The sequence below is a fragment of the Vidua chalybeata genome, chromosome 3 (genome assembly GCF_026979565.1).
Source record: "Vidua chalybeata isolate OUT-0048 chromosome 3, bVidCha1 merged haplotype, whole genome shotgun sequence".
In the NCBI taxonomy this organism is placed as follows: Eukaryota; Metazoa; Chordata; class Aves; order Passeriformes; family Viduidae; genus Vidua; species Vidua chalybeata.
The window spans coordinates 92,817,377-92,844,490 of NC_071532.1; the positions used below are offsets into that span (position 1 = coordinate 92,817,377).

General features: G+C 37.1%; 1 protein-coding gene across 10 annotated transcripts in view; it reads right to left on the reverse strand.

Moving 5' to 3' along the window:
• Positions 1-6,352: 6,352 nt before the first annotated feature.
• The window catches only part of ARHGEF10 (Rho guanine nucleotide exchange factor 10), a 112,493-nt gene continuing 91,731 nt past the window's right edge, over positions 6,353-27,114 (reverse strand). For 8 of the 10 annotated variants that reach the window (XM_053937953.1, XM_053937955.1, XM_053937958.1 and 5 more), the window contains 4 exons: positions 24,764-24,906; positions 18,780-18,954; positions 12,234-12,356; positions 6,353-10,287 (listed from right to left, as the gene is read on the reverse strand). In XM_053937953.1, the coding sequence (XP_053793928.1) occupies positions 9,773-10,287; positions 12,234-12,356; positions 18,780-18,954; positions 24,764-24,906 (956 nt within the window). In that variant the 3' untranslated portion in view covers positions 6,353-9,772. Of the gene's footprint in view, positions 10,288-12,233; positions 12,357-14,637; positions 14,738-17,922; positions 18,008-18,120; positions 18,208-18,779; positions 18,955-24,763; positions 24,907-27,114 lie in introns of those variants that run through there. The other 2 variants (XM_053937960.1, XR_008429864.1) reach the window with 2 other exon arrangements.

Consider the following 27,114-nt stretch of genomic DNA (forward strand, 5'->3'; position numbering starts at 1 on the left):
GGTATGGGAAATTATTTTCACTTTTAAAATCTCTGTTCTATTTCTCTGTGGAGTATTGTCTCTCCTTAAGGTGCCTGACTTCTCTTCATACTGATGAGAGTTATGTGGCTGTGGCAGCAGTATAATATCTGAGATCATATCATTCCGACTCATGCTTTCTGAATACATAACGATTTTAACCACTACTGGATTTTCTTAGCTTCTCTTCAGGTTTAATTGCCACATCACATTCCAGTATGAGTGCACTCTGAGTTATAGTTTGTGGAGACCATTTGAAAACCTGTAGTAGGTAGGAAGTAGCATATTGTGTTTTTATGGGCCCTGTGGATAGAGCCAGCAGAAGACCTTTACAAAATCCAATTCCATGGAGATCCTAGCCTGAGAAGTCAGGTAGCACTTGGCTGTTGCAGACTTCATCCTCTGCCCTCACTGAACGTTGCCAGAAGCAGATCAGCTAAAATGACCTTTATGAAAGTTCAGCTTTGGGCAGCAATTTCCTTACTTTGTAACTCAGTCTACTTTCTTCCCACCACGTTTCTTTAGAGTTCCCCATGCTCCTTTGTCATTAAACCCATTAGTGAAAACAAATATAAAGGAGTTGCTGACCTCTTAGCATAAATTTGCAAAATACTGCTGCTCTGTGGATCATAGGCCAGGACACTTGCCATGGAGAATAAGGCTGCTCATAAATTAGCCTCACAGTTTCTCATAGAACTGAAGGTGATGAAAAAAAACTGGGACACGCACTGTGGAAATCATCTCAGTTTTAGTCGCTTGATTTCCCTACTTAACCTGAGTTCCCAAGGCTCCATTTATAATTAATGTACACTAATAACTATGTCTGAAGGGCAATTTTTTCTCACCTATCTTTGACATCTTATCTTAGGATGAGGTGAATCACCCTTTGGTATTTCTTATTTTTCTCCATTACCTGTAAAGTCAGACTGGTACAGCTGTAGACAATTTTTAAATGCGTGATTTACATGAGATGAATCATTGTCCCAGTGTAGAAAAGACCTTATCCTAAGAAATCAGACCTTATCCTAAGACCTTATCCTAAGAAATCAGGTATCATACAGTACACCAAACTGCTATGTAGTTTGGTGCCTGAAATTCATTTCTGTAGCCCAGCTGATGTGACAAATATTCAAGGGGACTGATAGATTATTGTAATGCTGCTACTGGCCATCAAGACTTGCTGCCATCCTCTGTTCTGCAAGGGGCAGTTAGCCTGGGGCAGCAACAGTAGAGCGCTGAGTAGAGGCAGGAAGGGAAGCATTTGCTGTGCTCTGCCCCAGAAACCTCAGGTGGCCCCTGCTCAGTCACATACAGCAGACTTTCTTCTGGACATGCAGCCCATGCTCTGTGTCTCTCACGTACCAGCAGTGGTGCTCAGTAATTAAAAGGAAATACAGTTTGGAACAAAATAATTTTATCAGGTGTTTCTCTGGTTAAAAAGAAGAACAATCCAAATGAAGAAATAGTAATGGGTAGTTTTTTTGTCTCACATACCTCTTTAATCCTCATCAGGCAAAATGAAGTATTCCTTCTAGAAGGCATAATGCTGCAATGTCTCCAGTGCAGAAATAGACAATAGTGCTGAATGCCTTTCTCATGACAGGGTCACCAAACAGCATCCTGATCTAGAGCACATCTGCTCAGAGCTTATCAGGGCCATGCTCTTCCAGAGCAAGGTAATATATTTATTTTCTTTCTCCCACTGCATTGCTACCACTCCCGGCTTGTAGGCTATCTTGCAGGACTGGGTTATCATGGTAGCTGGAGCAAATGCACAGCTCCTCAGCCAAAATTAGCCAGTAGGTCACATAAAAAATTAATCATCCCAGTCTCAGGAGGTTGATTCTTGGCAGAACTTATCATTTAAGGAGTTTAGGAATAATTTAACCAAATAATTATTTTATCCAGATGAAATATTCACTCCACATCCTATGAATCAAGAAGCGTTAAGCCTTCCTAGGTAATAGGCTCAGAGTGTAGCTCACAGCATATGCAGGCTAGCTTCTGTAAGTAAGCAAAGTAGAATCCTGCAGGTAGTGTACCCATGGCAGCATGGGACTGCATATGGGTCCATGCTCAATTATTTACCTAGCTAATTAGGTGGGCTTTGCAGCCTTTGATCACTGAGTCCATCACAATGTGGGCACATGTCCCGCACATTAGGCAGGACTGGTATGTCTGCACAGACTTGCCACCAGTGCCTTTGCACATGCAAAACTGCTGGTAGGCTATTTTTAGGTTTCTGAGTTTGTTTTGTTGGTTTTGGGGTTTTTTTTTTGTGATTTGGATTGGCACGAGGATGTATTGAAAAAATAAATGTTACAGCATCAAAATTCTGGAACAGATAATAGTTGAAACTTGCTGAAATTCCTTCTGTGAATAGATTACTGGAGTGACAGATACTTAGTGGTAGTAGCTAATGTCTGTGTTCCCTACAGTGCCCAGGCTAGAAGCCAACATGTAAAACCAAAACAAAACAAATAGAAAAGAAAACCTGACTTCTTTTGCTCATCCTATGAACAGCTGAACACTCCCACGTGAAATGCTTCTTGGTGTTGTAATGCCACAGACTCAAGGATTGGTTTGATGGTATTGCTGGAACAGACCAAATAATTTTTGTATTTCTGCTGAGCAAAGATGCCTAAAATACATTCTTTATATCTGGAATACAAAACCTATACATGCTGTATACATGTTACAAATGATAAGTTGTATACATCTGATGCAGGGCCAAACTGATCTGCCTGTATTATTTTTCACACATTCCTGTAATATGCCCAGATGGTAGAATTGGAAGAAAAGTGCTGGTTGCACCATGAGGGTTATCAGCTTGTAGCAGATAGAGGCTTACAGTTGTAAGGAAAAATAAATCATAAATATTTCTTCAGTGCTGGTTTGCATGCTTCTGTGCACCAGAGACAAATGAATATTGGTTTTAATTTAAGAAAAAGCAAAAAAAAAAAAAAAAAGCATAAAAAAAAGGCCTTATTACCACAGACTTCTGCCACCCAAAAGAGTGTTCTGAATAGGTAGGGCAGTTTTTAATGAGGTTGAAAGCATCTGATAAGGTTAAAAGATGGGGAATACACAATATTTACTTAGATGAACAATTGAGAAAATGTGCATATCATTGTTAATTTGCTAAAAATAAAACCCAAGAGAATGTGAAAAAAAAAAAAGCCTACCCTTGCTCTTTACATTGCTGAATTTATCCAGTCATTTCTTCCGAGCCATAATCAGCCACAGATTGTTCCCATCACCTGTCTCATCTACATGTGTAGAGCAAAATACCTCTACCTGTGAGCAAAATACCTCATTATCTGTACATTTCTCCCCAAATGCCGTATAGAATGTTATCATGTATTGGCATAGGCTATAACCAGCTTTGCTCCCCTGAAAGGGAACGACTGGCACATGGATCACACCTGATACGGCCTCATGGTGTGTGTCTGTAACCTCTGCAGTGCTCTGCACTTCAGCAGTGCAGATGCAGCTTAAGTTAACTGATGGTGTCAGTTGCTTGTGATCAGGATTAAAAGCATCACAGGCCGCTCTGAGCAACATTGAAGAAGAGTGGTTGCTCTTACAAATCTTGGGGGTAATCCTCCTTAATAAAGCATGCAGTCTGTGCTACCCAACTCTACAGAAGAAAAGAATCTCCTTAGAAAGGGAACACTGAAAAGCATTTAGTTAGTGTAGTCTGGCAGGCGTGTTCTGCAATTTGAAATGCACACAGAGCAAACCAGAAAAGCCCACAGGAAACCATTTAAACAATTTGATTTGGAAGGCGCGAGCTAATGCAGTTTTTGTACCCGCATTAAAGGTGATCCTGATGCTCAAGTTGAAACCCACAGAGTTTCTCTCCAATGTGGAATAAGAGAACGGAAAAATGAAACTTCTGTAGCTCTGTAGCTAAGTTTTTTGAATTTAAAACCATTCTTGTTATCTGCATTTGGGCATTTAAGATACATAGGTTTCAGTGGAAATCAGGTACTTCAGTGCTTTGAGAAAACTCTGCTGGAGGCTCAGCTCAGCCTTTTGATGTCAGAATACTCCTGTAACTGTATTTCCAGTAAATTCTTACAATTTTATCTCCCCCAAGGTGTGTCATTTTAATCCTAGGTGTTCTGGCTCCTCTTGTAGGCTGGGACACACACTAATGATAATTATCATTGGAGTATAACAATATGTACAAGAGTAGAACTTGCAGTTCTGCTGTCAAGGCCTGTTTTGCTGGAGGAAAAAAATCCCTTTGAACACCTTTGAAGGTCATGCTGTGAAAGACTTAACTGCTTTATAGTGTGGTTTATGGAGCTTGGCCAAAGCACTTGAAGCGCTTTTGGTCATATATCGGCATTGTTGCATTTCAAATGGAGTTACACAGTAAATCTTAATTTGCTAGGAAATTATCTGATCCTTTTGACTGAAGTTGTTTCAGTGTTGCTTTGTTGACTCCTTGTTTTAGGAGGAAAAAAGCGTTTTTTTGCAATTTGGTAGCTGGGCTGGGCATGTCTTTAAATAAAATGCTATTAATCAAGTAAGCACAATTGCAAAACAGCAGCAACTAATTACGAAAAATCTTGAGCTAGATTTCTCAAACTGAATAGCAGATAGATCTGGCAGTGTGCATGCTGCATTTGTGAGGAAACAGGATGTAGATTCTACATACAGCTATAAAGCCCCTAAATCTTAAAAAGCATAGGAAGTAGACCAAGAATTTTGAGCTGTGGCATGGTGCAAGCAGCTGATGAACTATCCCAGATTAACAGTGGCACTCTTCATACCAGCTTGGTACCTGTATGGTACATGTCAAGTCTATGCTAGTAGGTATTTCTGTCTCCTGACAGGTCCCAAGTTCCAGACTTTTAGGCAACCATCCCACAGAAAGAAGGTTGTATGGATACATGCAAGACTGCATCAGTATCAAGAAACGAGAGGCAGAAAGCCTATTCTGCAAATGTCACCACACAATTTACATCAACATAGTTAATCAGTTCCTAAAATGTAGCAGGTAAGTGGCTTTGCCAGTGCTGTCTGACAGGAGCAGCCCAGGCCAGGCTCAACCCCAGCCAGTCAGCTACTACCTGTGATCACAGCTCAGTGCTCCAGTTGCTGCCCTAGTCCTGGCCACTTTACTCACACAGACATTTTCCACCACCACATATACAGGACACCTGCAAGGAAGAGATTGTTTAAAGGACTAATCATGGGCTTGGAGAGCAGCAATGGCTTTAATCTGTGTGCTTTTACAGACTCATCATATAGCTTCAAGTCAGGCAAATGCTTTTCAAATTATTTTCTTCCTAGCTACAGATACAAATCTGCCTTCTTAACAGGACTATTATTATGTGAAGTATTATTACTATGAAGCTATGTAAAGCAATCTAAAAATACTGTTATCAGCTCCATGGTGTCACTCATTGCAATACAAACTAGTTCATCCAGAACTCTCCATTACAGCTGCACCTTTCAAATGACTGATATTCACCTGCAAATGCATTTTACAAAAACCAATTTGTCTATATGCAGTTAGAAAATTAAACAGGACAGAAGAGAGAGGACCAGTGAAGTTTAAGTACTGAACCACAGTTCAAGAAACCCTTCTCAATATTCAGGCCTCTCTCAAAGAGGCAGTAAGCAATTTTAGCCCTCAGATTGTCATCATAGATAATGAACTGTAAATTCCCATTGGGACAGAATCTGTTTCCAGGTGTGCACAGGTATCCTGCGCTCATATGATTTGATGTTTTTCAGAACCATGCACTAAAGAGATGTATACAGCCAGGAGCAAAAAGGCAGCTTTCCTAGCAACCAACGAATTCTCAGTAAATCCTCTTGTTTGTTTATGCTAGCACAGGTACACTCGAAAAGGCTATTGCTGAGTCTGTATTTAAACGCAATCGTGGGATTATGTATGCATCCTTTAGGGGAGATTAATTAGAAAGAATTGCCTGTTAGCAACTGAAAATTAATTTCCTCTCTTAAAGCCTTTGCTCTGCAATACTCATTTTCAAAATTAATGCTTCTCATTTTTATGCAGCATGCATGCTGCCCAAGTGCTTATGTTTATTCCACACAGCATAGTAGAAATTCTACTGCTTAGACACTATTTGTGTCTATTGATACAGTAATCCAACCTTATAATAAATGACTGCATAATTTTTAGAAACTGCATTTGCTGGCATTTAAATTGCAGAAATGTAAAACTAAAAAAATTTCATCTTTGTCATCCTAACCACTTATCCTGTTTTCTCTTGCATGAGTCCACATTATTCATTAATGCATGACCCAAATTCTAACCTTCTAGTTAAAATGACAAGATGTTCTTCTGAAGTTAATTTTTATCATATCTTTTATTCAACATTTTTCTCAATTTATACTTTGAACATAAATACACAAGTTTTATGGCTCATGTTACAAAAGACACTACTATGTGTTAGAAAACATATATAGAATATATCGTAGTGGTTACATTTGCTCCCCTTTTTTCCTATTATTTTCATAACTTCTATTAATCTAGAAAAGCAGTATCAGAAAGCAAAATCCAACCTCTGAGCAGCACAGTCTACAACAGCTATAAGGACTATTTGTCAGCTGTAAGAGAAACTTTGGTTCCTGCCTGTTTTTATAGTAACATAATACCAGAAAGTTGCATGTCAAAAAGGAACATTGCCCCTTGTGCTCAGTTAGTTACTAAAATCTAGTTTATGACAATATGTATTTTTAAAGACAGAGATACAGCTTCTCTTTTGCTTTACAGCTTAGTAAGATAAATAGATAGGTATTTTCAAATTAGGGGAATTGACTGAGAGACCCATTCTTTTCTTACTGAAGTCACTGGCAAAACTCCAACGTACTTTCAGAAGAGCAGATTTGTACTTTATTCTATTGATTTGGTCTGTATATAGAACAAAGAAAAGAAAATTACATTTCAACTGACACGATAAATGTCTCTTTACAACTCTCAAGAATTACTGCTAGGGGATCCTGTAATGCATGGATTTCCAGTTAAGTGTGTGGTGGACTTTACTTACTGCTCCTAGTGATGATCAAGATCCATCAGGGAGTAGATGAGATTCTCCAGTCCTGATGGCAGGGACGTAGAATACCATGCCCAAGGAGCATGCGAAATAAAACCTGTGGTCTTTTTGCTGCAGCAGAGCCAAGGGATACTAGATTATATATGCTTTATACACAGAAGAATCTCTTAATTTGCTTTTCAGCATACATACATTAAACTGTACAATGTAGTACTTCCACACAGTGGGCAAAGAGCAGCTCCCAGGGCCATAGCTATGGAAGAGTATAGAAAATGAAACTGGCCTTGATCTCTCAAGCCAGGGGAGCCTAAGCAGTAGGTCAGGGAGGAAAAGAAGAAAAGTTTGGGAAAATGTTGCCAGCTGCCTGGCTTAGAGGCACTCTGCTTTTTTCCTTTTTTTTTTTTTTTTTTTTTTCCCCTACCAGGACTCAAGCCAACACTAAGCCTGTGCCAACACTGACAATACCCAACTGAAGTTGCAAGACACATAGCAAAAGACATGGAAGAAAAGCACAAAACAGTAATGAAGATCCTAAGCCTACAATACCACCTATAACACGTATCCTTTGTGACTCATTGAAATCCATGCTATTATGGCTCAATGGAGGATGTAGGCAAAGCCTCTGAAATCAGGATGCATACCAGATTCTGAAATGCCTATTTTGGTGCCATTTAGCAGGCAAAGACTGCCTTCACCAGCATTCCCTTTGTCCCCCTCACTGGTGTCAGGCATCAGGGAAGACCTGATGTTAGTCCAGTGCTCTGTCAAACTTGCTCAGCCAGCCTACACACCGATTTTGGGGTCACTTTGATAGAGGTTTGCTTTTTAAAGCAGACAAGACTGAAAATTTTAGACGTACACAGATCTGTTGCAAAGTTAAAAAAATAAATTTCAACATCATTTAAAAACCCCAACCCTACTACTGTATCCAACAAAAATACTTCAGTCTCTAGTACTGTTTGCCTTGAAATGGCACATGCTGGGAAACACTGCACTTATGGTTGATAGTGATTTAAACTAGGCAAATTGAAAAAAAACAATGGAATCAAGGCTTTGAATTAGAAGTAGCAAAAACCATTTCAGGGCAAATCACCCTCTTACCAGGATAATAATGGTACAAAGTAGCCAGAAGTTTTATTTGAGTCTAGTCAATGCATATATCTGACAAACGTTCTACTTCAGATGGCATTTTACTGAAATGATGGACAGTATTAGAGTTCTTCACAAAACTGAAATTTAGTCATTCTAATTTCTCTGTATTTCAGTCTACTGATGAGGGAAAAGAATGTTCCCTGCAACTCTATTCAACAAGTTACCTGCATTAAACAGATTTTGCCTGAAGGATGTGCCTCATCACCATTTCTGGCAATGTCTTTATGGTCTGAAGCCTTTGTCTTGTATTTCACATGTGCAGAGATTAGTGCAACAGGCAATTTCAGTACAAATGCTAAATTCAAAGTTTCCTTTGGAAATACATACATTCATGAATAAAACATTGATCAGGTCCCTACTTAGAATTCATCCCTTTTACAGTACCAAAGTGACAACTTGCCTATCTAAGGGAACGAAGCTGTGCACCCCACTTTCCCAATACCAATTTAGAGGGCCATGCTTTGCTGAAACTGGGTGAAAAGAAGTGCTTGCTACTCAGGTATGACCATATCTCTGCTGTTGCTGTTGCACTGTGACATTATTTGATAGATGCTTGCCTGGGGACACAGCACAACTCAGCTAATGTAGGACTTATATTGATTACCTGTACTTCCTATAGATATTCCTGTATTAGTATACATATCTTCCCAATTAATGACTTAATTAATAACTTCATTATTAATTTACTGGCTGTGCATGCCTCCTTAAAAATGTTACAATCCATGTTTAGCTTTGATACTGAGTTGAAGAGGGAGGATGTTAGCAACGCTACAATGCACAGCTGTCCTGTATCTGTATTTTCTATTTGCCCAAAGCCATTGCATCCTTGCAACTTTCTGTATAACAAAAACAAGTTGCATACACATCACACCAAGACAATGTGCTTTTTGTACTGCAACATTTCTAATAATACTGAGCATTAGAAATTAGAATTTAAAAAAATCTATGTTCTATGCTGAAATAAACAAGTACTGATTAATTAATTTAGCCAGTTTTGTTCCAACCAAACTCTGGTATGTGGAATGAAGTTTCAAGCTATTATAATTCTTGTCAAATTAATACTAGCTCACATTAGACTACTTATTATTTAAAAATATTTGTTAATTTGTTAAAATCTACTCTTCCATGCCAAAATCTACTCTTCTTTCCAAAATATGTCACTTTGAAAAAAGTAGGAACAACTGATTCATGCAAGCAGAAACCAGCATGAGACATGGCATGTCTTCCTTGCCTTCCCTAAGTGCTATAGAACATAATTAAGATATTTATAAATGTGAGTATAAATAAGGTAAGAGATTCTAAAACCATTTTAAAGTCCCTAACATTCCTTTTTTTTCTAAGTATCAAAGACAGCACCAATAGTTAAACATTTTCCAATACTCTAACACTGCAGAATGTTCTAAGTATGTGAAGACTGTCTTGCACCCTTAATCATGTGATCCAAGCCTACTGAAATTGCTCCCAGGTGTATAAAGCCTATCTGCTTGGGTCCTAAGCTGGCATTAGCCACAAAAGGATATCACATTTTTTTAATAGCAAAAACAATCTTGCATTTAGTTCAGTTAGATATTTAATAGTGGAATTTGCCAGACCATCACTGAAGACACTAGTTCATCTTGTCGCTGCTGCTTGGTCTTCTTGTTCACTCTTCTGTGTCCTTGGCCACCAGAAATTACTAATACTGAACTTGCTTTCATTTTCTTAGATTTCTGTCTTCTACTTTTAAATGAGATATTTTGATCCTTCAGAAGCTCATAAATGTTACTGTCCTCTGGTCTGTGTTCTAGGGAACTTGATCCATGAGACAAAGTAAGGGATCCAGAAGATGAAGACAAGTCACTTCTTTGTGCAATGGACCCTGCTGAATCCCCCAGCCAAACTGCAGTGTCCTGGGTGTTACTAAGGGAAGAGCCTGGTCTTTCACTGTGCAGAATGTTCTTTTGGTCATCGTCCTTAGGTTCTGAGCCAGGAGGGAGGCTGTTTCTCAATTTGTTTCTGTTCTTTTTGTTTATAGATGTAGCTGTTACAAGAAACTTGACTGGGCTATTGTGTGCATGGTATGACACCATTCCTCTTCCTGGAGCCAAAAGAAAAGACACAATTAAAGAACATTATTTCTCAGACCACAGTGTTCTACCATAATTAGTTCATGAAATTTGCTCAGAATAGCGTAACTCTTAATGCCCTATTATATGCATCCAGTCTTTTGCCTTGTGTGGACACTATTTACAGAAAAAAAAAAGTACAAAAATAATGTTCTACCACAAGTGCTTTAGCACTAACAAATCAGCTGAAATATGGCATATGAACTTTAGATTATGTACTTTTGTGCTCTGTTCTCACTATGGCATGAGCACAGAAATACTGCTGACTTTTTAGCCAGCATTAACACAAACGTTGATGCTGGCTAAAACAACAACAACAACAACACTGCATTTTCTCCAGTAATCCCCACATATTTTGTGTACCCCAAATCAATCCTGTTCTACCTCTGTACCTCTCCAGAGAAGTATAAGAACATCTGTTTCATTGCAACAGACCCATCCACACTGTAGAACAGGAACTAAAACTCATCCTTCTGGTTGTCTAGTTACCATTATAGATTCATAAGGAACTGACTGAACAATCATTTTTTCTTTTTTTTTTTAAGTATTTAATCAGTGGGATATTGGTGGTAAAAGGAAGATTTACACAGTGCAAATCATTAGAATGTATGAAAAACAACTTGCACATGGCCAAATTGAGAAGCTGTAACAGTATCAATACATATGCCTTTTACAGCAAAAAAAAAGGGAGAAAAAAATGGAATTCTACCAAGTAAGCTACATTACTAAAAAGAGCTAGGCAAGCAAGGGGAAAAGCCCACAAATCTTATAAATCACTACATCCATCCCTAACTCCCAAATGCATTTCACATTCTAAGAAAACATATTCTACTTTTACAGGAAGTACATTCATATAAAGATGAATTATCGTTATTGGAAACATAATGGGGAAAAGCTATAGTTTTTGAATTCAAAATACAGTTACCAAAGTTATCAAACAACTGAGACAAAACTAGACAAGTATCTGGATAAAATCTTGATCCTAGATAAATGCAAGAATACATGACATAAACCAAAATAATAAAAACAGAAAATGGAAGAATGAGAGATTTTTTTGATTCTGCATATATGCATATTCTTGTAATTGTATTTATTTTCACCTAAGATAGGTTCCAGATATTTACAAAGCATTTATCTTGTGTCATACCAGATTATTGCTGCGTATTTTGCTGAACACAGAGGATTTAATTTTCATTTTGTGAAGTTACATAAGCTTTTTTTTTCCCCTGGAGGAAGCTGCAAACAGCTTGCCTCATAAAATCTGCCAGCTTCCCTCTGCAACACAGAAGCTTGAGCAGAACTCTGAATCCAAAACACTGGGGAAAAGCCCCTATTAAACACACTTTTAAAACCTTGCTTCTAATAGTAGCTTAAACATTTGTAGTGTAGCAGCATTCGTGTGTTTGTATTTCAAACGGTGTAATATGAAAGTAACTCATAAATACATCTCTCCAGAATCCAAAAACCTTGATCACTTTTTAAAAAATGAAATATATACCCTCATATATTCCAAGTCTCCATTTTGGGGGAAAAGGGAACACAACCAATTTATTAAAAAACCAGTTAGACAACATGCTCATTTTTAAGTATCTGTGTCTCTAAACCTAATGTATCTATTTTCCCTAAATCTGGAAATAAGACTGTCTACATTCTCTTCTCATCCCCATATATTTGGCTGTACTCCAACAGGATTAATGCCTATTTGTTAAAGAAAAACAGTTGTCCCATCTCAAACAACTGAAACAAAACTAGACAAGTATCTAGATAATATTGTAAAGCTCGGAAAGAACAACAAGTATAATTTCATCACACAGCTCTAACTTTTGTCTCAACAATACATATAATTTGGCAGGTTCACTCAAGTTACTGGCAGAAGTGACATCTTCAGTACTCGACATGTTTGAGAAATTTCACTCACCAGTTACTTTGGGAATCCCCTGCAAGCGTGGCACTGGTAACGCTACTATAATACCCAGGTTTGTTCCAACCAGCAGTAACCCATGGCACACCAGGAGGCTGGTCACAGAGACACGCTGCTGCCCTGTGGAGGTTGGCAAGTGCTCCGTTACTGAACAGTGATGACCTTTGTCTAGATCAAAGCAACTTCAGGCAAACACAATCAGCTGTACAATCTCAATTCAGCAAAGCACTCATTGTAAGGCAAATATTTTGCTGGATTATGGAATTACACTTTACATACATGACAATTATTGAACTTCTGAAACATTCTACCCTAAATCTCTGAACTACAGCATCTAAAGGTAAACACAGACAGTCTCTACAAACATGCTTTTATGAATAGGCTATGTTTGTATATTGCCAGTAATAAAACTGAAAAGCATTTCAGTTCACAATACTCAAAACCACTCTATACTCAAGACTCAAGCCTGCTCATGATTACTTTTTTCTCCTAGTTTTTAATCTGTGAAACTCTATCAGAAGTGCTGTGTCCACCTAAGTTTGGGTCCCCACATACAAGAATGGCATTGGCATATTGGAAGAAGTCCAACCAAGATGATCAGGGGACTGGAGATATTAAAGGAAGTGCTGTCTGCACCTACGTGATGGAAGGATGCACAGAAGACAGACAGACTCTGTCCACATGTGTGCAGTGATATGGTAAGATACAACATGCTCAAATTTAGAGTATGGGAAAATTGTATTCTATGCAGGGAGAAGCTGCATCACTATAAAGGTGGTCAAAAACTGCAATGAGTTGCTCAGAGATGTGGTGGAATCTCCATCCTATCCAGAAGTATTAAAGTTTTGGCTGGACAACCAGGTCTAATCAGGCCTTCTTCATGAAGGATGAACAAGACAGCCTCCAGAGTAATTTCCAATCAAAATTACTCTATGATTCTATGGTTTTCTACAACGCCATTTAGAGGATTGCTATTTTTCTAGTGAAAACTAAGTAATTTTTGCTTGCAATGCTGACTAAAAATATGTTTGATTCCATTTAAATGGATTTTCAAAATGGCCTTGGCAAACTTCAGAAAAAATGAAACTATGATCTGCCCAAACTTTTGCCCAAGTCTATGGGGAGGAGCATTTAAACTCTGCTCAAATCTCAAAGAATTTCAAGTTCAAAACATACACTTTCTTAGGTTTGTTGTTAACTCTACATGTAAGAGAGCAGTCATTCCATCTTCATCATAGCTCTCAAACTGTGAATCACTTCATCATTAGGTCGAGAATTTGAATTCCACATTTGATTTAACTTGAGTAAACCCTCATGTTCAATACTTTGGAGAAGGATCTTAATTATGGTGTTTAATGAATGCATTTTCTGTCTTGTCCCTTGAAGCTGAGCTAATTGGCGTCCAAGAATATATGAATTACAGACTCACTGGGAAAGCAGGGAAGGAGCAGCTTGACAGTCACCCAAAGCATTTGACTGGAAAACAGGAGGCAGGCCACAAGTCTTTCCTCACAGAACTTTACAAAACCAAGTATTAACCCAGCAATTGTGTGTTTTAAGAAATTCACACAGGGTCAGATCTGGAATCCAAGGTCTGTCTACCATCCTAAAAGCACATCCTTAAACACCCTAAAGGCATAATGATTGGGTCATCCTTAAACACCCTAAAGGCATAATGATTGGGTCATCCTGATCAGGTGTAACAAGGACAAGTTTAAAAGGCTCCATCGACTTGTGCAGACCTTCAGACATTGCTACACTGAGTTCCATGAACTATACATGTTTATGCTGGTAGGATGCATCATCCCTCCTCAGCTAAATGAGCAAGGATAGTCTATGTTGTACACAAATTACAAATCTTTTGACTCTTTTTTGCCTTTTCAATGGGTTTATTGTTTAGTTGAGTTTGGTGTTAGGGTTTTTTTTTTTTTGTTTTGGCTTTTTTGAGATATTAATGGGATTAATTAGTTTCCAAAACAAAGCACACAAAGGCACTCCTTCAGCACAAAAGAAGTTCCAAAATAATGCCCAAATACCTCTGTGTTCTGGAATTTTCAAAAATCAGTATTTGAATTCTGAATGGATTTAGAGCTCGGGCTTACTCAATTTATTTATGACATCCAAGTCCTCTCCTATCACTTGTACTACAGGAAGTGCAAGCTAAGGTACAAGCTTAGCTTAACTTAGAGCTTGTTTTACAAACTACACAAATACTTGAATACAATTTTTTAACTTTTAATATTATCAAAAGCTCCAAGTGCACTGTTGCCTCTCAATCCCCTGCAGAAGCAAGATGCTCCTATTTTTAGAACTTTAGTGCTTTTTAAGCATTTAAAAGATAACATTATATTCATGATTTCACACTCCAAACCTGAAGCAACTTTTAGACAGTGATTTTTACCTGGCAAATACGTATTACTGTTTCCATACGTAAAACCAGCAAATTATCAGCCAGCATCTTAGATTCTTAAACACTGAGCACAACCTAAAGCATGAAACAGCTACAGAGAGGTCAAAACAAAAATTGCTTGCTGTGAAATCTTGAAAAAGCAGGAAACATCAGCATCTGAGAAGATACTTTAAATAACATAAAACAACTAAATATATATATAGATTTAAAAATACTAATTTAAAATAATAATTTATCTGCTAGCCAAGGTTTGAAATCATATTTATCTTTGTTATTTTCTGACTTTTTGTTTTGATATATTTCAAATTCAGAGGGAAATAGTCAATCCAATTCCCCAGAATGTATTATGCAATAAGCAGACAAATTAATAAGAAGGGAAAATGATAAACATATTCCAAAAGCAATAAAATACTCATCTTTAAATAGCAACTTTTAGATCACACTGTCCCAATGAGGAAAAAACTGTTAAAACCTGTAAAATAATCTGACCAAGATCTTGACTTTACAAGAACTGAAACCAATAATTAAGTGTATGGTCTGCTCTGTGTTCACCCTTCTCAGGTCTCCATTACAACAACCACCAGAGCTGGATAAATCCTCACAGATCTGAATTCAACCCCAATTAGGTGCAAGGACATTGCTCCATATCCTCTTACATGGTCATGCTGCTCCTACAATGTAAAAAACCAGCCCACTGTACAGATCTGCTGGGCTGACCTGAAGTTTTCTCATCTTTTTATCATTTCCCAACAGTAATCATAAAGCAACTGCATTTCATAGTCTGGCACCTGGTGGGGTTGGAAAAAAGCAAGCTGTAAAGCCTCATAGTAGAGTTATTTTTTGTAGAGAGGAAATTGCACTTTTTTTCTTTTGCTTCTGCCATCTGTTTCCAGGAAACACACATGCCATTAGAGGATATGTGGATATAAACAGAATATGTCAAGTTAAGCAGAAATCATCTCTTTGTTAAATAAGTAACCTGTCATTATCCATACGATCAATGAAATATCAAGGTCACTGTAATTACAGTAGTCTCTTTAAAAGGGCAAATTCCTTTAGAGCTGAGGGCAAAAACATGTTTAAGGATGTTCTTTAATAGAATAGTGACTGTGACTATGAAAAAACATATGTCTGTTCACGTACAGTATGATTTTTTTTGGTGTGAGCTGTGACAAAGGCTGGTGAAAAACTAACTTTCTTCATCCTTCACCTACAGATCACAAAATTTAAGCATAAACTTGCTCTACAAATGACATATGTTGCACTAGTGAAGTGTGAGTATTTGTCTTCAAATGTTAATAGATTTCTCTGCTATTCAGTATGCCCTCTGTTAAGATACCAGAGCTGTGCTTGGGCTCCTTAAAAGCGTTCCAGCTGTACTGTGAATCCACAGTGAACCAGACAGTGAAATAAACAGTTAGCTGGATCTGTAACAATGATTATGTTCTTCCTCTCAACCATTCTCTTCCTTTCTCACATGGCATTTGGTCTTTCATTACAGAACACAATCTTGTTATACATTATTAAGAAATATTTTTGATGATATATGAAGTAAAGGTAGTGCAGACCAGTCTAGGCTAAATGTCTATCCCACAGTCACCTCTGTGATCTTGGTTTCATTTCCAGTCCTGCATTCCTACACACAAACTTTCCATAGCTCCAGAAAGTGAGAGCCCTCCGATCTCCAACACTCAGAGAAGTAGACTGCCACAGATTTAAAATTACCTCCAGCAGGTAAAAGAATCTGCCAGACACAGTCTGTTTTTTTTGCATTACTAAATTTCACCAAATCATAAAGACAATGGCCTTCTGTGCCATTTCTCTCCCCTGTGATTCTGTCCTTCACCAGACAGAGAGCTGTGATATTTAAAACTGTTTTCTCCTAAGAACAAAACTGGGGAAATTTACTGCTATGAGAATTCATTCTTAATTTTATGAGACCCTCCTACTCTGCTTAGTTACTGTAGTTATATTTTAAGTACTGTAACTCACAGTAATCATTCCTAACAGTGACAGTAAATTTTTCTTTTACTTGTACAGTATAACAACAAAAAAAAATTCATTAAATTAATGAAGCAACATTCCTCTTATTTATATTTTTTTTAAGTGAAGACATCTCTAGGTAGTCTATCGGGACAGTAATACATCTTGTTACTTCTAAAATCCTGGGAAAAGAAGCCCAGCTTCTTCAAAGTTATACAGAGAAATTGCCTTTTTATATCTCTCTTCTTAAGACTCTTAGCAATACTTTTACACAAATTTCTTCTCTCATTTCAACACCACTTGAACTTTTACTCATCTGTTATTTCTGCATATTAAGGGACTTCTGTTGAATTTCAGAAAGCTAACAGAGCTGTTTCCTTTAAAACTAAACATCATCAAAATCTTTCATGAAGGCAAATACATATATTGTAAATATACACCTATTTCACCATGTTGTAATTCAGTTTCGCTTGTTCCCCTTGTTTATCTTAATATATACTATACAGAACTTGATTCTTTAGCTCCTTTTAATTCTGACACTGCTGTTTTATTATGTAAACCTCCTACTGCTCTGTCTTTTAGTTTTCATTGTTGCAGCATTTTTGAGATCATACAAACAGGCCTGAGAGCTGCTGCTAAATAATTGAAATTCAGTTCATTTTTAGAAAGGAGTCTCCCTTTGAACATTTGCTATAATAATGTCCTACTCCCGAAATAGACTTCCATTTCCATTCACTGGTGTGCTTTCTGTGAAGACACTGAGAAAAAAAAAAAAAAAAAGGTACAAAAATGGATAGGAATGACACCAAAGAGCTATAATTAGCTAAAACTCTTTTACAAAAATAATGGTATACTATATCGGCAGTTTTATTGCCATGGCAATGAACACAAAGCTAAATTTTTGAATATTTTTACATGCAGAAAATATGTATAAGGGAGGTCTTACTTCCCTTTTTCCCCCTGCTATGAACAGCAGAACATAGTAAAAGGTAATCTTTTTACAACTGGTCTTGATTTCTTTGCACAGTTCTGATGAATTCAATCAAGTGATCTATTTAAAGGCAGGTGATTTGCTGCTGTTCAGTGTTGGAGCTATGGTGAAACACCACATGTAAAAAGCAACCTGTCTAGAACATGACAAACAGACAAAATTTATAATGGAGTTTTATTGTAAAGCTAATTTCGTCAGAAAGAAAACATGGTAAGAAGACAGATACTGAAAAGGTGAAACATTTTTGATGTAAGATTTTTACCTAACTCCTGTGAGAATGTAAATATAATCTCAGTGTGGGAAGAACTGGCTTCAGCTAGAAAAACTAAGCAATAAAGCTGGCACACACATTGCCCATAAAAACTGCAGAAGCTTGTCTACTCCAGTCTACAAACAGGGAGAGACAGAAAGAATGGTTGTCCACTCATGGATACCTCATGCTCAGCCATACCAGTACTACTTTTCTGTCTCTGTCCTCCCAGCACAGCCCCAGCTCCCACCTGGTGTGCTTGCTGATTCTGAGGTCCTTGTCATCCACTTGCTAAACTGATACAAGGCATTTCAACTGCCTATTGAACAGCTTCTGTCTTAAAATACGTAAAGAGTTTTAATTTTTAAAATTTTATCCTAACAACCACAGGTTAGATTTAAAACTAATCATTCACCAAATTAGAGCTCCAGTCAGCAAAACACTGAACACACTCCAAAATGGCAGCAAGTGAATAATTCAGAGTTCCCTGGATCTACTGCAAGTGTTTTTTTTGGTCCAGATCCCAGGCAAAATGATTCCATCATGTACTTGATTCTAAGGTTCCAAAAGCAAATGCTAATCTCTGCAAAGTAAATACAATTTCATGACAGATTACATTAACCAACTGTTTCACAGTCACACAAAAAATATGACCAAAGAGAAGAGTCCACCTGCTTATCTAATTACACTGATAACCTCTAAGGAGAAGAGCTGTTACCCAACCAGCTCACTGCACACATTGTTCACCAGGGCAGGAGATGGACTGTGACTTACTAAAGCAAATAGTCAGCAGACACTTACCAGACTCAAAGTCTGAGATGAACCTTCTGATTCTGGCCTAATTGAGAACAACACTGGAGAGCAACAGTGATAAAAAAAAAATGTTACCATGTAATGCAATTCAACTACCTGGCAACATATTGTGAACAGGTGTGGCAATGTTAACATCCTGGAGGTGTTTCAGTGTCTCTGTGTGGAACAGTCGAAGAGTAGATCCAGATGTGAAGGCAATCCAGACTCCCACTCCAGCCACAGCCATGTGAGAAATTACCATCCCTTCCTCTTGATGGGCTTCAAAATGGTTCTGCAAGAAAAACAAGGGCTCTGTGGGGAAATGCAAGTCAAGGATATCACTCAACATTTCTTACCAACTTTTCAGTGTAAGTACCGTATCTTCATCCTCTTTGACACGGACAAAGCTTCTTCTGCCTTGCTCAGGATGTGTTCTTATAGCCGTGTATGATGTGTTAATTTCCCTGGGACTTTTTTTGGAAATACATCATCATCAGTATAGAAGGATTCTCAGCTCTTGAGCCAGGGTTCCACCTAACAACAGAGTAACTCAGATTTTCTGTTTTTTAAAAATATTGCATGATAGGGGCTGGCAAGCCCAAAACAGCTCAGACTTAAAAGGATTTCATATTTCTTTATTTATACTCCTTTGGGAAAACTGCTGCAGCTGTACTTTTATCTACAGCAGAACTCCTATTTCAAAAATAAAAAAATACTTTTATTTTGTTCTGCTGGGGGTCTTTTCATAGCAAGAATAACAGAATGTAATAAAAAGTCATATTTAGAAAGCAGAGTGTTTAAGAATATAAACACACAATTATTTGCTCAATTACACACATAACTATGTCAGCCTTAATACTGCAGTTTGGTTTTTGATGCTTCTGAATTTCACAAGTATTAGCCATATTGTTTTTCTGTCCTTCAAAGAATTGATGCTTCTCATTATAAAAGCCAAAATCCTCTTTCTAAATATAAGTAACATAACACTTTGAAGGTAGACCTTTTTCCAGTTACAACCTGGCTCCAGAAAGGCAGAAACCTCTCTTCTGTATGTCTCTATTAAGATGTGAGATAAAGCTGTAGTAAAGTTTCTTAATCATTAACAAAAAGGAGGGATTGTTTTCATCCCAGTTTGATCCTGTGAGAAGACTGTCTGTGAAGTTGAACACAGCCTTTTATTGTTGTGCCAGCTATTACCAGAGAGAGAGTCTGATAAACACAAAACTTACTCAGCTAAATTAATGACAAACTGTTCCTTGGATAAAAATCTCTCATTGAGGGGTGTGGAAGTAGTAAGTTCTCTAATATTCAATTAAAGTATTCTTTATTACATTTGTAGATAAAATGCAGAAGTGCCTCCTCCTTCCTTGTGAAATACACTTAAATTTTCCAGGTGTTACAAGTTACATTTTGGCTTTTTATTCATTAAAATCTAAATATAATAGGGTTATAGATATATTGTCCAAATTTTCCATCAAAATTCAACTAACAGGCTAAGATCAGAGACAAAGAACAAAAAATTTAGGATTTTGACAAAGAATAACTTTTGCTGTTATGTTAACTAAGCATTTAAGGTTTTTCATACTTTCTTACTGCATAAATTATTATTTTCACTGAGGAATTTGCTGTTTAAAGAGAATGGGAATTATTTTTTGTGTTTTTCATTTGTTAATATTATTTCCCAAATGTTCAGTTTTTAGTAAATGAACAGAATTTTCTCTTCAGCTGTCAGGCAGTGGTTCAGTTATTGAGCATTACTGTATTACCTTTTGATTCTTTGAAAAATAACACTGCAGAACCTAAGGTAAGCAACTCTGGCAGGCACATTCATATTCACTGTTTTCCTCAAGTAACCAGTATTCATTCATTACAAAATGATATACACAATTTGAAAATTGTAAGATTTATTCAACAGAAGAATTTATCCATAAAAAGCACCTTTCAAAGTCAAAAACAGCCCTTATGACTAGATTTGCTGATATTCTCATCATGCATGTTCCATTGCAAAGAAGATTCTAAACTACTTACTTTGTTTATGGACTCATACATCCCTACACTGGTGACTAATTTGCTTTTGAGAACTTCTAGGGTATAGACCATGGATGCTAAAGCAAACCTGACCAGCAACTTGCACTCTTTGAAATTAGAAGAAAAATGAAGATTGTAAAAAAAGAATTTTCTCTGGAGTGATCCAACCACAGCTGACAACTACGTTGGTGCCACTGAAAACAACTTACACATGCATTTTTGTCACATTCCATTTTTACTAGCCAACTCATTATACTCCCACTTAAGTCTGTCCTGCCATTTGTACAGCTGTCTGCTGGAACACACAGACCCACTTGAAGTAAAACTGTATACTGCAAACATGACAAGACCTGTAGAAAGAACTATTCTCATTGAAAGGGTCTTCTAAAATGGAGCAAGAACATATCCCAGAGCTGCACCTTCTTATGCATAAATTTTTGCATAAAGGATAGCTTTGACATATGTTTCAATTACACGTTCATCTGAAATTTCTAATTTTCTTTTCTTTTTATTACAAGAAAGACAGATACAAAGGAACAAAGATGTCTTATTCCTTTTGTTATCAAAAGAATTGAATTAATTTTCCTTTTTCTCTTTCTGTTTTCATACCTACATTCTTCTTGCCTGGCTTTTCCTCCTCAGGTTCTCCCATTCTAACTACAGCAGCACAGGAGCTGCAGAAGGCACTGTGGACACCACAGCCCAATGCAGCTCACCAGTGTTCCAGCAGTGTGGGACACAGCAGAGCCTTCCTTTTGAGGGAGTGCTCACTTACACCAAACAGCTGCACCAAGAGATGAACCACAATTTCTTCAGCTTCAGGTGAAGAGGCTAATGGGTGCCATTACCTTCAACATCAAACAAATGTCTTTCACTGCTTTAAAGGAATTACAACACTTGGGCAACACACATTAATGTATAGGGATTTCCATAGTTTTGTTTACTCAGCTGAACATTTCAGCGTAACCCCTGTATAGATAGCAAAGTTTTAAAAACAAGACAAAACAGACTAGGATAGAATGTCACTCAATCAGTGACTTTATTCTATTAAATACTCTGGCACTTTTTGAAGTTTTGAAACAAGCACAAGCCTTTGCAGAGTACAAGGAGCCCCAGGCCCAGAGTCAATTATCAGATGTAGGTCTGTACCCAACAGCAATACAACTGTCAGATCTAGGGTCAAAACTAAGTGACAAATTTCTTCTTCACAGAAAGAGGATCAGAGTATGTAATAAATATATAACAGCAATTGATGCATTTCTCATGTGTGCCCTGCCAAGGATCTTGAGGCATTGTGCCAGTTTGGGGCATTGTGCCAATAAAATACATTACCTAAAACATTTTATTACAGTAACATATTATTAGAACAAGTGAATTGAGAGTCTTACCCATATCAGAGAGGGGAGAAAAGCAGAAGTGAGTAATATCCAAATCCAATACACACAATGCCAACCTGCTCATTTACTAAAAATTATTAAAGAAAGAAAAAATCTCAAATAAAAATTTTAGCAAAGCAAGGAGACATGGAATGAGATTATCTTCAAGGATAACATACTTTGCACTTAGCAAATGCACAGTCAGTTAAATATGAGATACCAGTGAAGCAAAGAGTGCCTCACAAGGACAAGTTTAAAAAATAGACTTGAATATGCTCATGGACTTGCACAAACGTGGCCTTAAAATCTTGCCAGATGCCTTTACAGATAATGTACTTGATGCAGAGCACATAGTATGTGTTATGTGTGCATGACACTAGCAATGAAATAGCAAGCAGCTGCATTGCAGTATACATGGAGTATCTCCACATTAAGTATATGGAGATATAAAGGAGTTCAGTAAAGAGGGAAGAGAAACAGGTGAGTCCTGTGCAACACCTGGATTCCTGCTGATGGAGCTAAGATCACGTTTATGCAAAAGATCTTGAGTCAAATCATGACAACTAACTTTCAACAAGAGAGAGCAAAGAGGGAAAGCAAACATTTTGTTGCTGCTGCTTCCCCTCATAGCAAAGATTCAGCTCTTCACAGTAAGGAAGAGGCAGCTCAGATGTTAAAATATTTGATATACACGGAGTTTAAATTGCTTCATGTATTGTATAATATTGAAACAATATTGTCAGTGAACCTGGGAAGGACAACATAGCAGATCACTTTTAGAAACATAAACCCAGGAAATTATCAAAACAAGTCAGATCACTAAGTAGGCAGCAACACTGAAAACATTAGTGACCTGTTTAATCTGGTGAGATGATGAGAAAAAGCTCAGTATGCCTTAATACCCATAAAGAAGCAACAGAAAATCATTGCTCATTCGCAATTCTATGAGGAAAAATGACACACTATGCCATGGATATTTGTGTGAAATTAAAAAGATGACCCTCAGCCACATATACAGAAAATCATCATGTTCTTGAACAAAATTATTTATATTGAAAAAACATTACTCAACCCATATGCACCATTTCTTATATGTTGCTTGCTGCAGCACTTATTGTGTGTGCAATAGACCTATAATAACCTGAGCTCTGAATACAACAGATGGCTTAGTTGAGAAATTAGAAGAAACCTCCTGTGATGCTTTTGTAGGAAAATCTGTAGTAACAGCTGAAAAATGAAACTGCCATGTCTGAGAGATATTGGTAGAGTACTTGTTATTTTATGTCTCCAAACTTCTGTTTTCAATACTGCAGTCCATGACATTTTACTGTATTATGACAGAGTAAGCTTTAAACATTCTTTAATCCTCAAAGTTTGTTTAACTCTGTGTTTGTTCTCCTTTGCCAAAACAGCCCAGCATAGCCCAACTGCAGCCATACCACCAGACTTAGGGAGAGCTTTGTTACAGAATTAGGCCAGACTTGCCAAACCTATTTAGAGAGATCTGGCTGTACGTATCCAGCCTCACACAGGAACAACCTGGCTGTGATTTCTCACTATTTTCCTAGAGAAGTTTTCTTACTGTTTTCTGAGAGATTTTACCAAAGTCTGTAGAATAGCAACCATGTGTCCCAGAGGCTGTAAAACTAACAAAAGTCCATTACAAGCACCTATCCAAATCAATAATCCAAAAATCTTTCCCTAATCATACCATTCAAAATACTAACAAAACAAGCCTTAAAGAAAAGCAAAGTAAAAGAATATACGACCCAAGCATCTTATTCGATGAAACAAATCTCTCAGAAAACACAGAAAAGACAGAGGAAATTAGGATGTTAGCTATTTCTCTGCAAACCCATGACAGTGACTCACAGAATCAATTGTACCAAACAGACAATTGTTGGGAGAAAACATGATCATCAAAGAAAAAAATGCAGCAACAAAGCACACAAAGAAGGAGGCTGTGAGCTCATCATGACTCCTGTTTGAAAAAACTTCATGGCTGTAAACATCATGCAATTCAGTGACACTCTATTGTAGGTTGAAGGAGAGGTTGAACTCCTGATGCTTCATCAACTCTTAACTTTGGACTACTCAGATGTTCTTTTGGTGAAAGCTGTAATTTTGACAGAAATAAGGGCTTAACATTTTCTGGAAAATGTAGTCACAAATGTGAGTTTGAACACTCTTCTCTCATTCTGAGAAAGCCAGCTTTTGTGTGACTATTCATCAGAAACTGCTCTTATGGAAATAAATTTTTTGTAGTCCACCAAGAAGCAAAACTCTGAAAAATTATATTATGAAATTATCACAAGGTACAAGTAACATCTAACTATATAGAAGCAATTTCTTAGTTAAATCTTCTTCAGTAATTAACATAAAAATCCTATAGGCACCTACTTCTCTGCTGCCTTACCTCATGTTTAATTTTTAAGAAAATCTCTTGCCCCAAATACTCTATAATTTCCAAGCACCTTATGGAAACCAGTGGGTAAATGGCAGCAAGGTTTGATGAGACATCAGCAGAGAACACAACAGCAGAATTACAAACTAAGGGAGTGAGATTTAAAAGAACTGAGACCACATTCAATAAAAAGCTCCCTGAATCATGATGCTTCTTAAACACATTTTCATCTTTAAAATTTCACCCCTTATACCCAGAAGCATAATGTGAGCAATGCTTTTAAAAGCTCTTACCTCTATGGAATGCGTCACAGTGCTGATTATAAAAATTTGCCCACCACATGCAGCCCAAATGGTCTCCTCCATCACAAGCAGACTTCTAACAGGCAGAACCCCCAATTTAACTATCTTCTGAGGTTCCGTGTTCCATGTCCCATCTTCAATAAAAAAAGAAGAAAGGTTATACACAACCAAATGGTGATCGTTGCTTTAAAACAGTTCTGAAAAGTCCACTGCTTAAATTTCTGCAACTTGCTACTTCCAGCTACCCTGGTTTGTGTATGATTACTTTTAGCTTCCAGGGTAAATTTGTAAGGCTAAAACAACATTAAGGAGAAAACCCAAACCTAAGTACTCATATAACTTTCAACAGAGTAAATTTTATCTAGATTAAATGATAAATCAGGAATACTACATTGCTGTTATGATACAACTGCTTTCCTTTCCAGAGGAAATACAGCCAGAAACCCATGGCTGACACAATTGTCTCCAACTCAGAAGGAGCTCACAGCCAACTTATTTCAAGATGAATCAATTTCTAACTAGGACAGAATCATCCTTCATGTGCAAAGTCATCAGGAAGATTTTTACTGTAGGCTCTAATGAGTGCAGATCACTCTTTAAGAGCATTTTGATGAAATGGACCTTTCTGCTACTAGATGTTTCAATTAAGACGGAAATTAAAAGCAAAAAAAAGAAGAAATTAAAACTTGGTCTTGTGCCATATCTTCACTTTTCTTACTTTTTCCTCTAATTATAAAACCCACAGTGTTTTCTTTGGACTGCATTTAGCAGATCTAAATTAAATTATGCATGTGTATGTGGCACAATCAGTTATTGAGAGAGGTTCGGGTAAGAACAGCATGCTTCCACTTACTGCTATGGTCAATCTCAATTGCCATCTCTTTGAAACAAGGACTAGCAGATTATTTATCCCCAGATTTAAGAACCAGCAACATAGGTTTCTTGAAACAGTTGTGGCTTTCTCTTTTATACATACAAATGGACATGTTAAGTACATCAATAATAATTTTAATGTTTTCATATTAGTTTATATATTGTAAGTGCTCACTGAATATAGTCTCAAGGATGACATTTCTATACATTATGATTTATTAATAATATAAAAATCTGTTAAAAGTAACTGGGTTTTACACTGAGATAAAATATTTCAAAAAGCATCATTTCTTCATTGAAAAGCGTTCTTCCTGCACAAGCTGCAGAAAAGTTTGTCTACTTTTCTGACACTGGTTTCAACTCAGTAACCACTTAAATTTTGATTGATGAGACCAAAGTAAACACATCTTTGGACAAGCACTTAAGTACAATTTTTTCTTTTTCCTCCTGAAAACAAGTGCATCTTCTATTATTTGCTTAAGGAACGGGGTCACAAAATTTCCTGCTTCACCAATCACAGTAGCAACAACAATAATGAGAAGCCTCAGGTCTGGAGAACTTCTCAAAATTTCTGTCATCTGTGTGATACAACCTTCACTGAGTCATTCTCAGGATGTGGCTCTCTTCTGAAAGCATCTTTGTAGAATTGACATTTAGTTTCAGGCTGTCAAAATAATTTTCATTATTTTAGTTTGCAGTGAGAGGAGTGCTTCCAGTTATTAGCCTGCAAACTCTCCCTGTAATGTCAGAGTCACTCTGTGTTCTCTATGACTCATATGTACTATTAGTAATAAACAAACTTCTGGAAAAGTTTCCATTCTTCAGCAACCACATTACCCACAAATTAAATTATAAACTGGAGGCTGCCCATACTCTATGATTGCTGTAACCACTGCAGGCAGTGCAGAGCCTTCAGAGAGTGAAGCTGCACACGTGCGTGTCACAATTTTCACTGTGCAAGGGACGCTGACTGCAGACATTTAACAATCTCTACACAGCACCATTCTCAGGGATAAACCCAGCATAATTCTGGTACAATCTTCCTGTTTTTTCTGAAGGATAAGGACTGTGAGTTTGGGCAAGAAACAGATATGCTGAGCAAAAAGCTATCTTTTCTAGTTGTATTTTCACACTGAAAAAACTATTAATATAAAACAAAAGTTCACAGAACTTGAAAAGTCTTTCTCTTAAATACATTCAAGCTATACATTAATTTATATATAAAGCATAGCTGATACTGAAACAACAGGAAAATAAGGTTTTCAGGATCTCTGTGGACTCATTTACAATTCGCTGAAATTAAATTTCAAACATCTAATGTGTTTCTTTTTTTTTTTTAAATCTGGACCTTTATGTCCTGAAGTTCCATGTAACTCCTCAGATGACTAAGCATTAAGCAAAATTTATAATTTTGATCAATGAAAGAAGGCGATTTCAACACTATCAATGTTATAAATACCATCTGAATA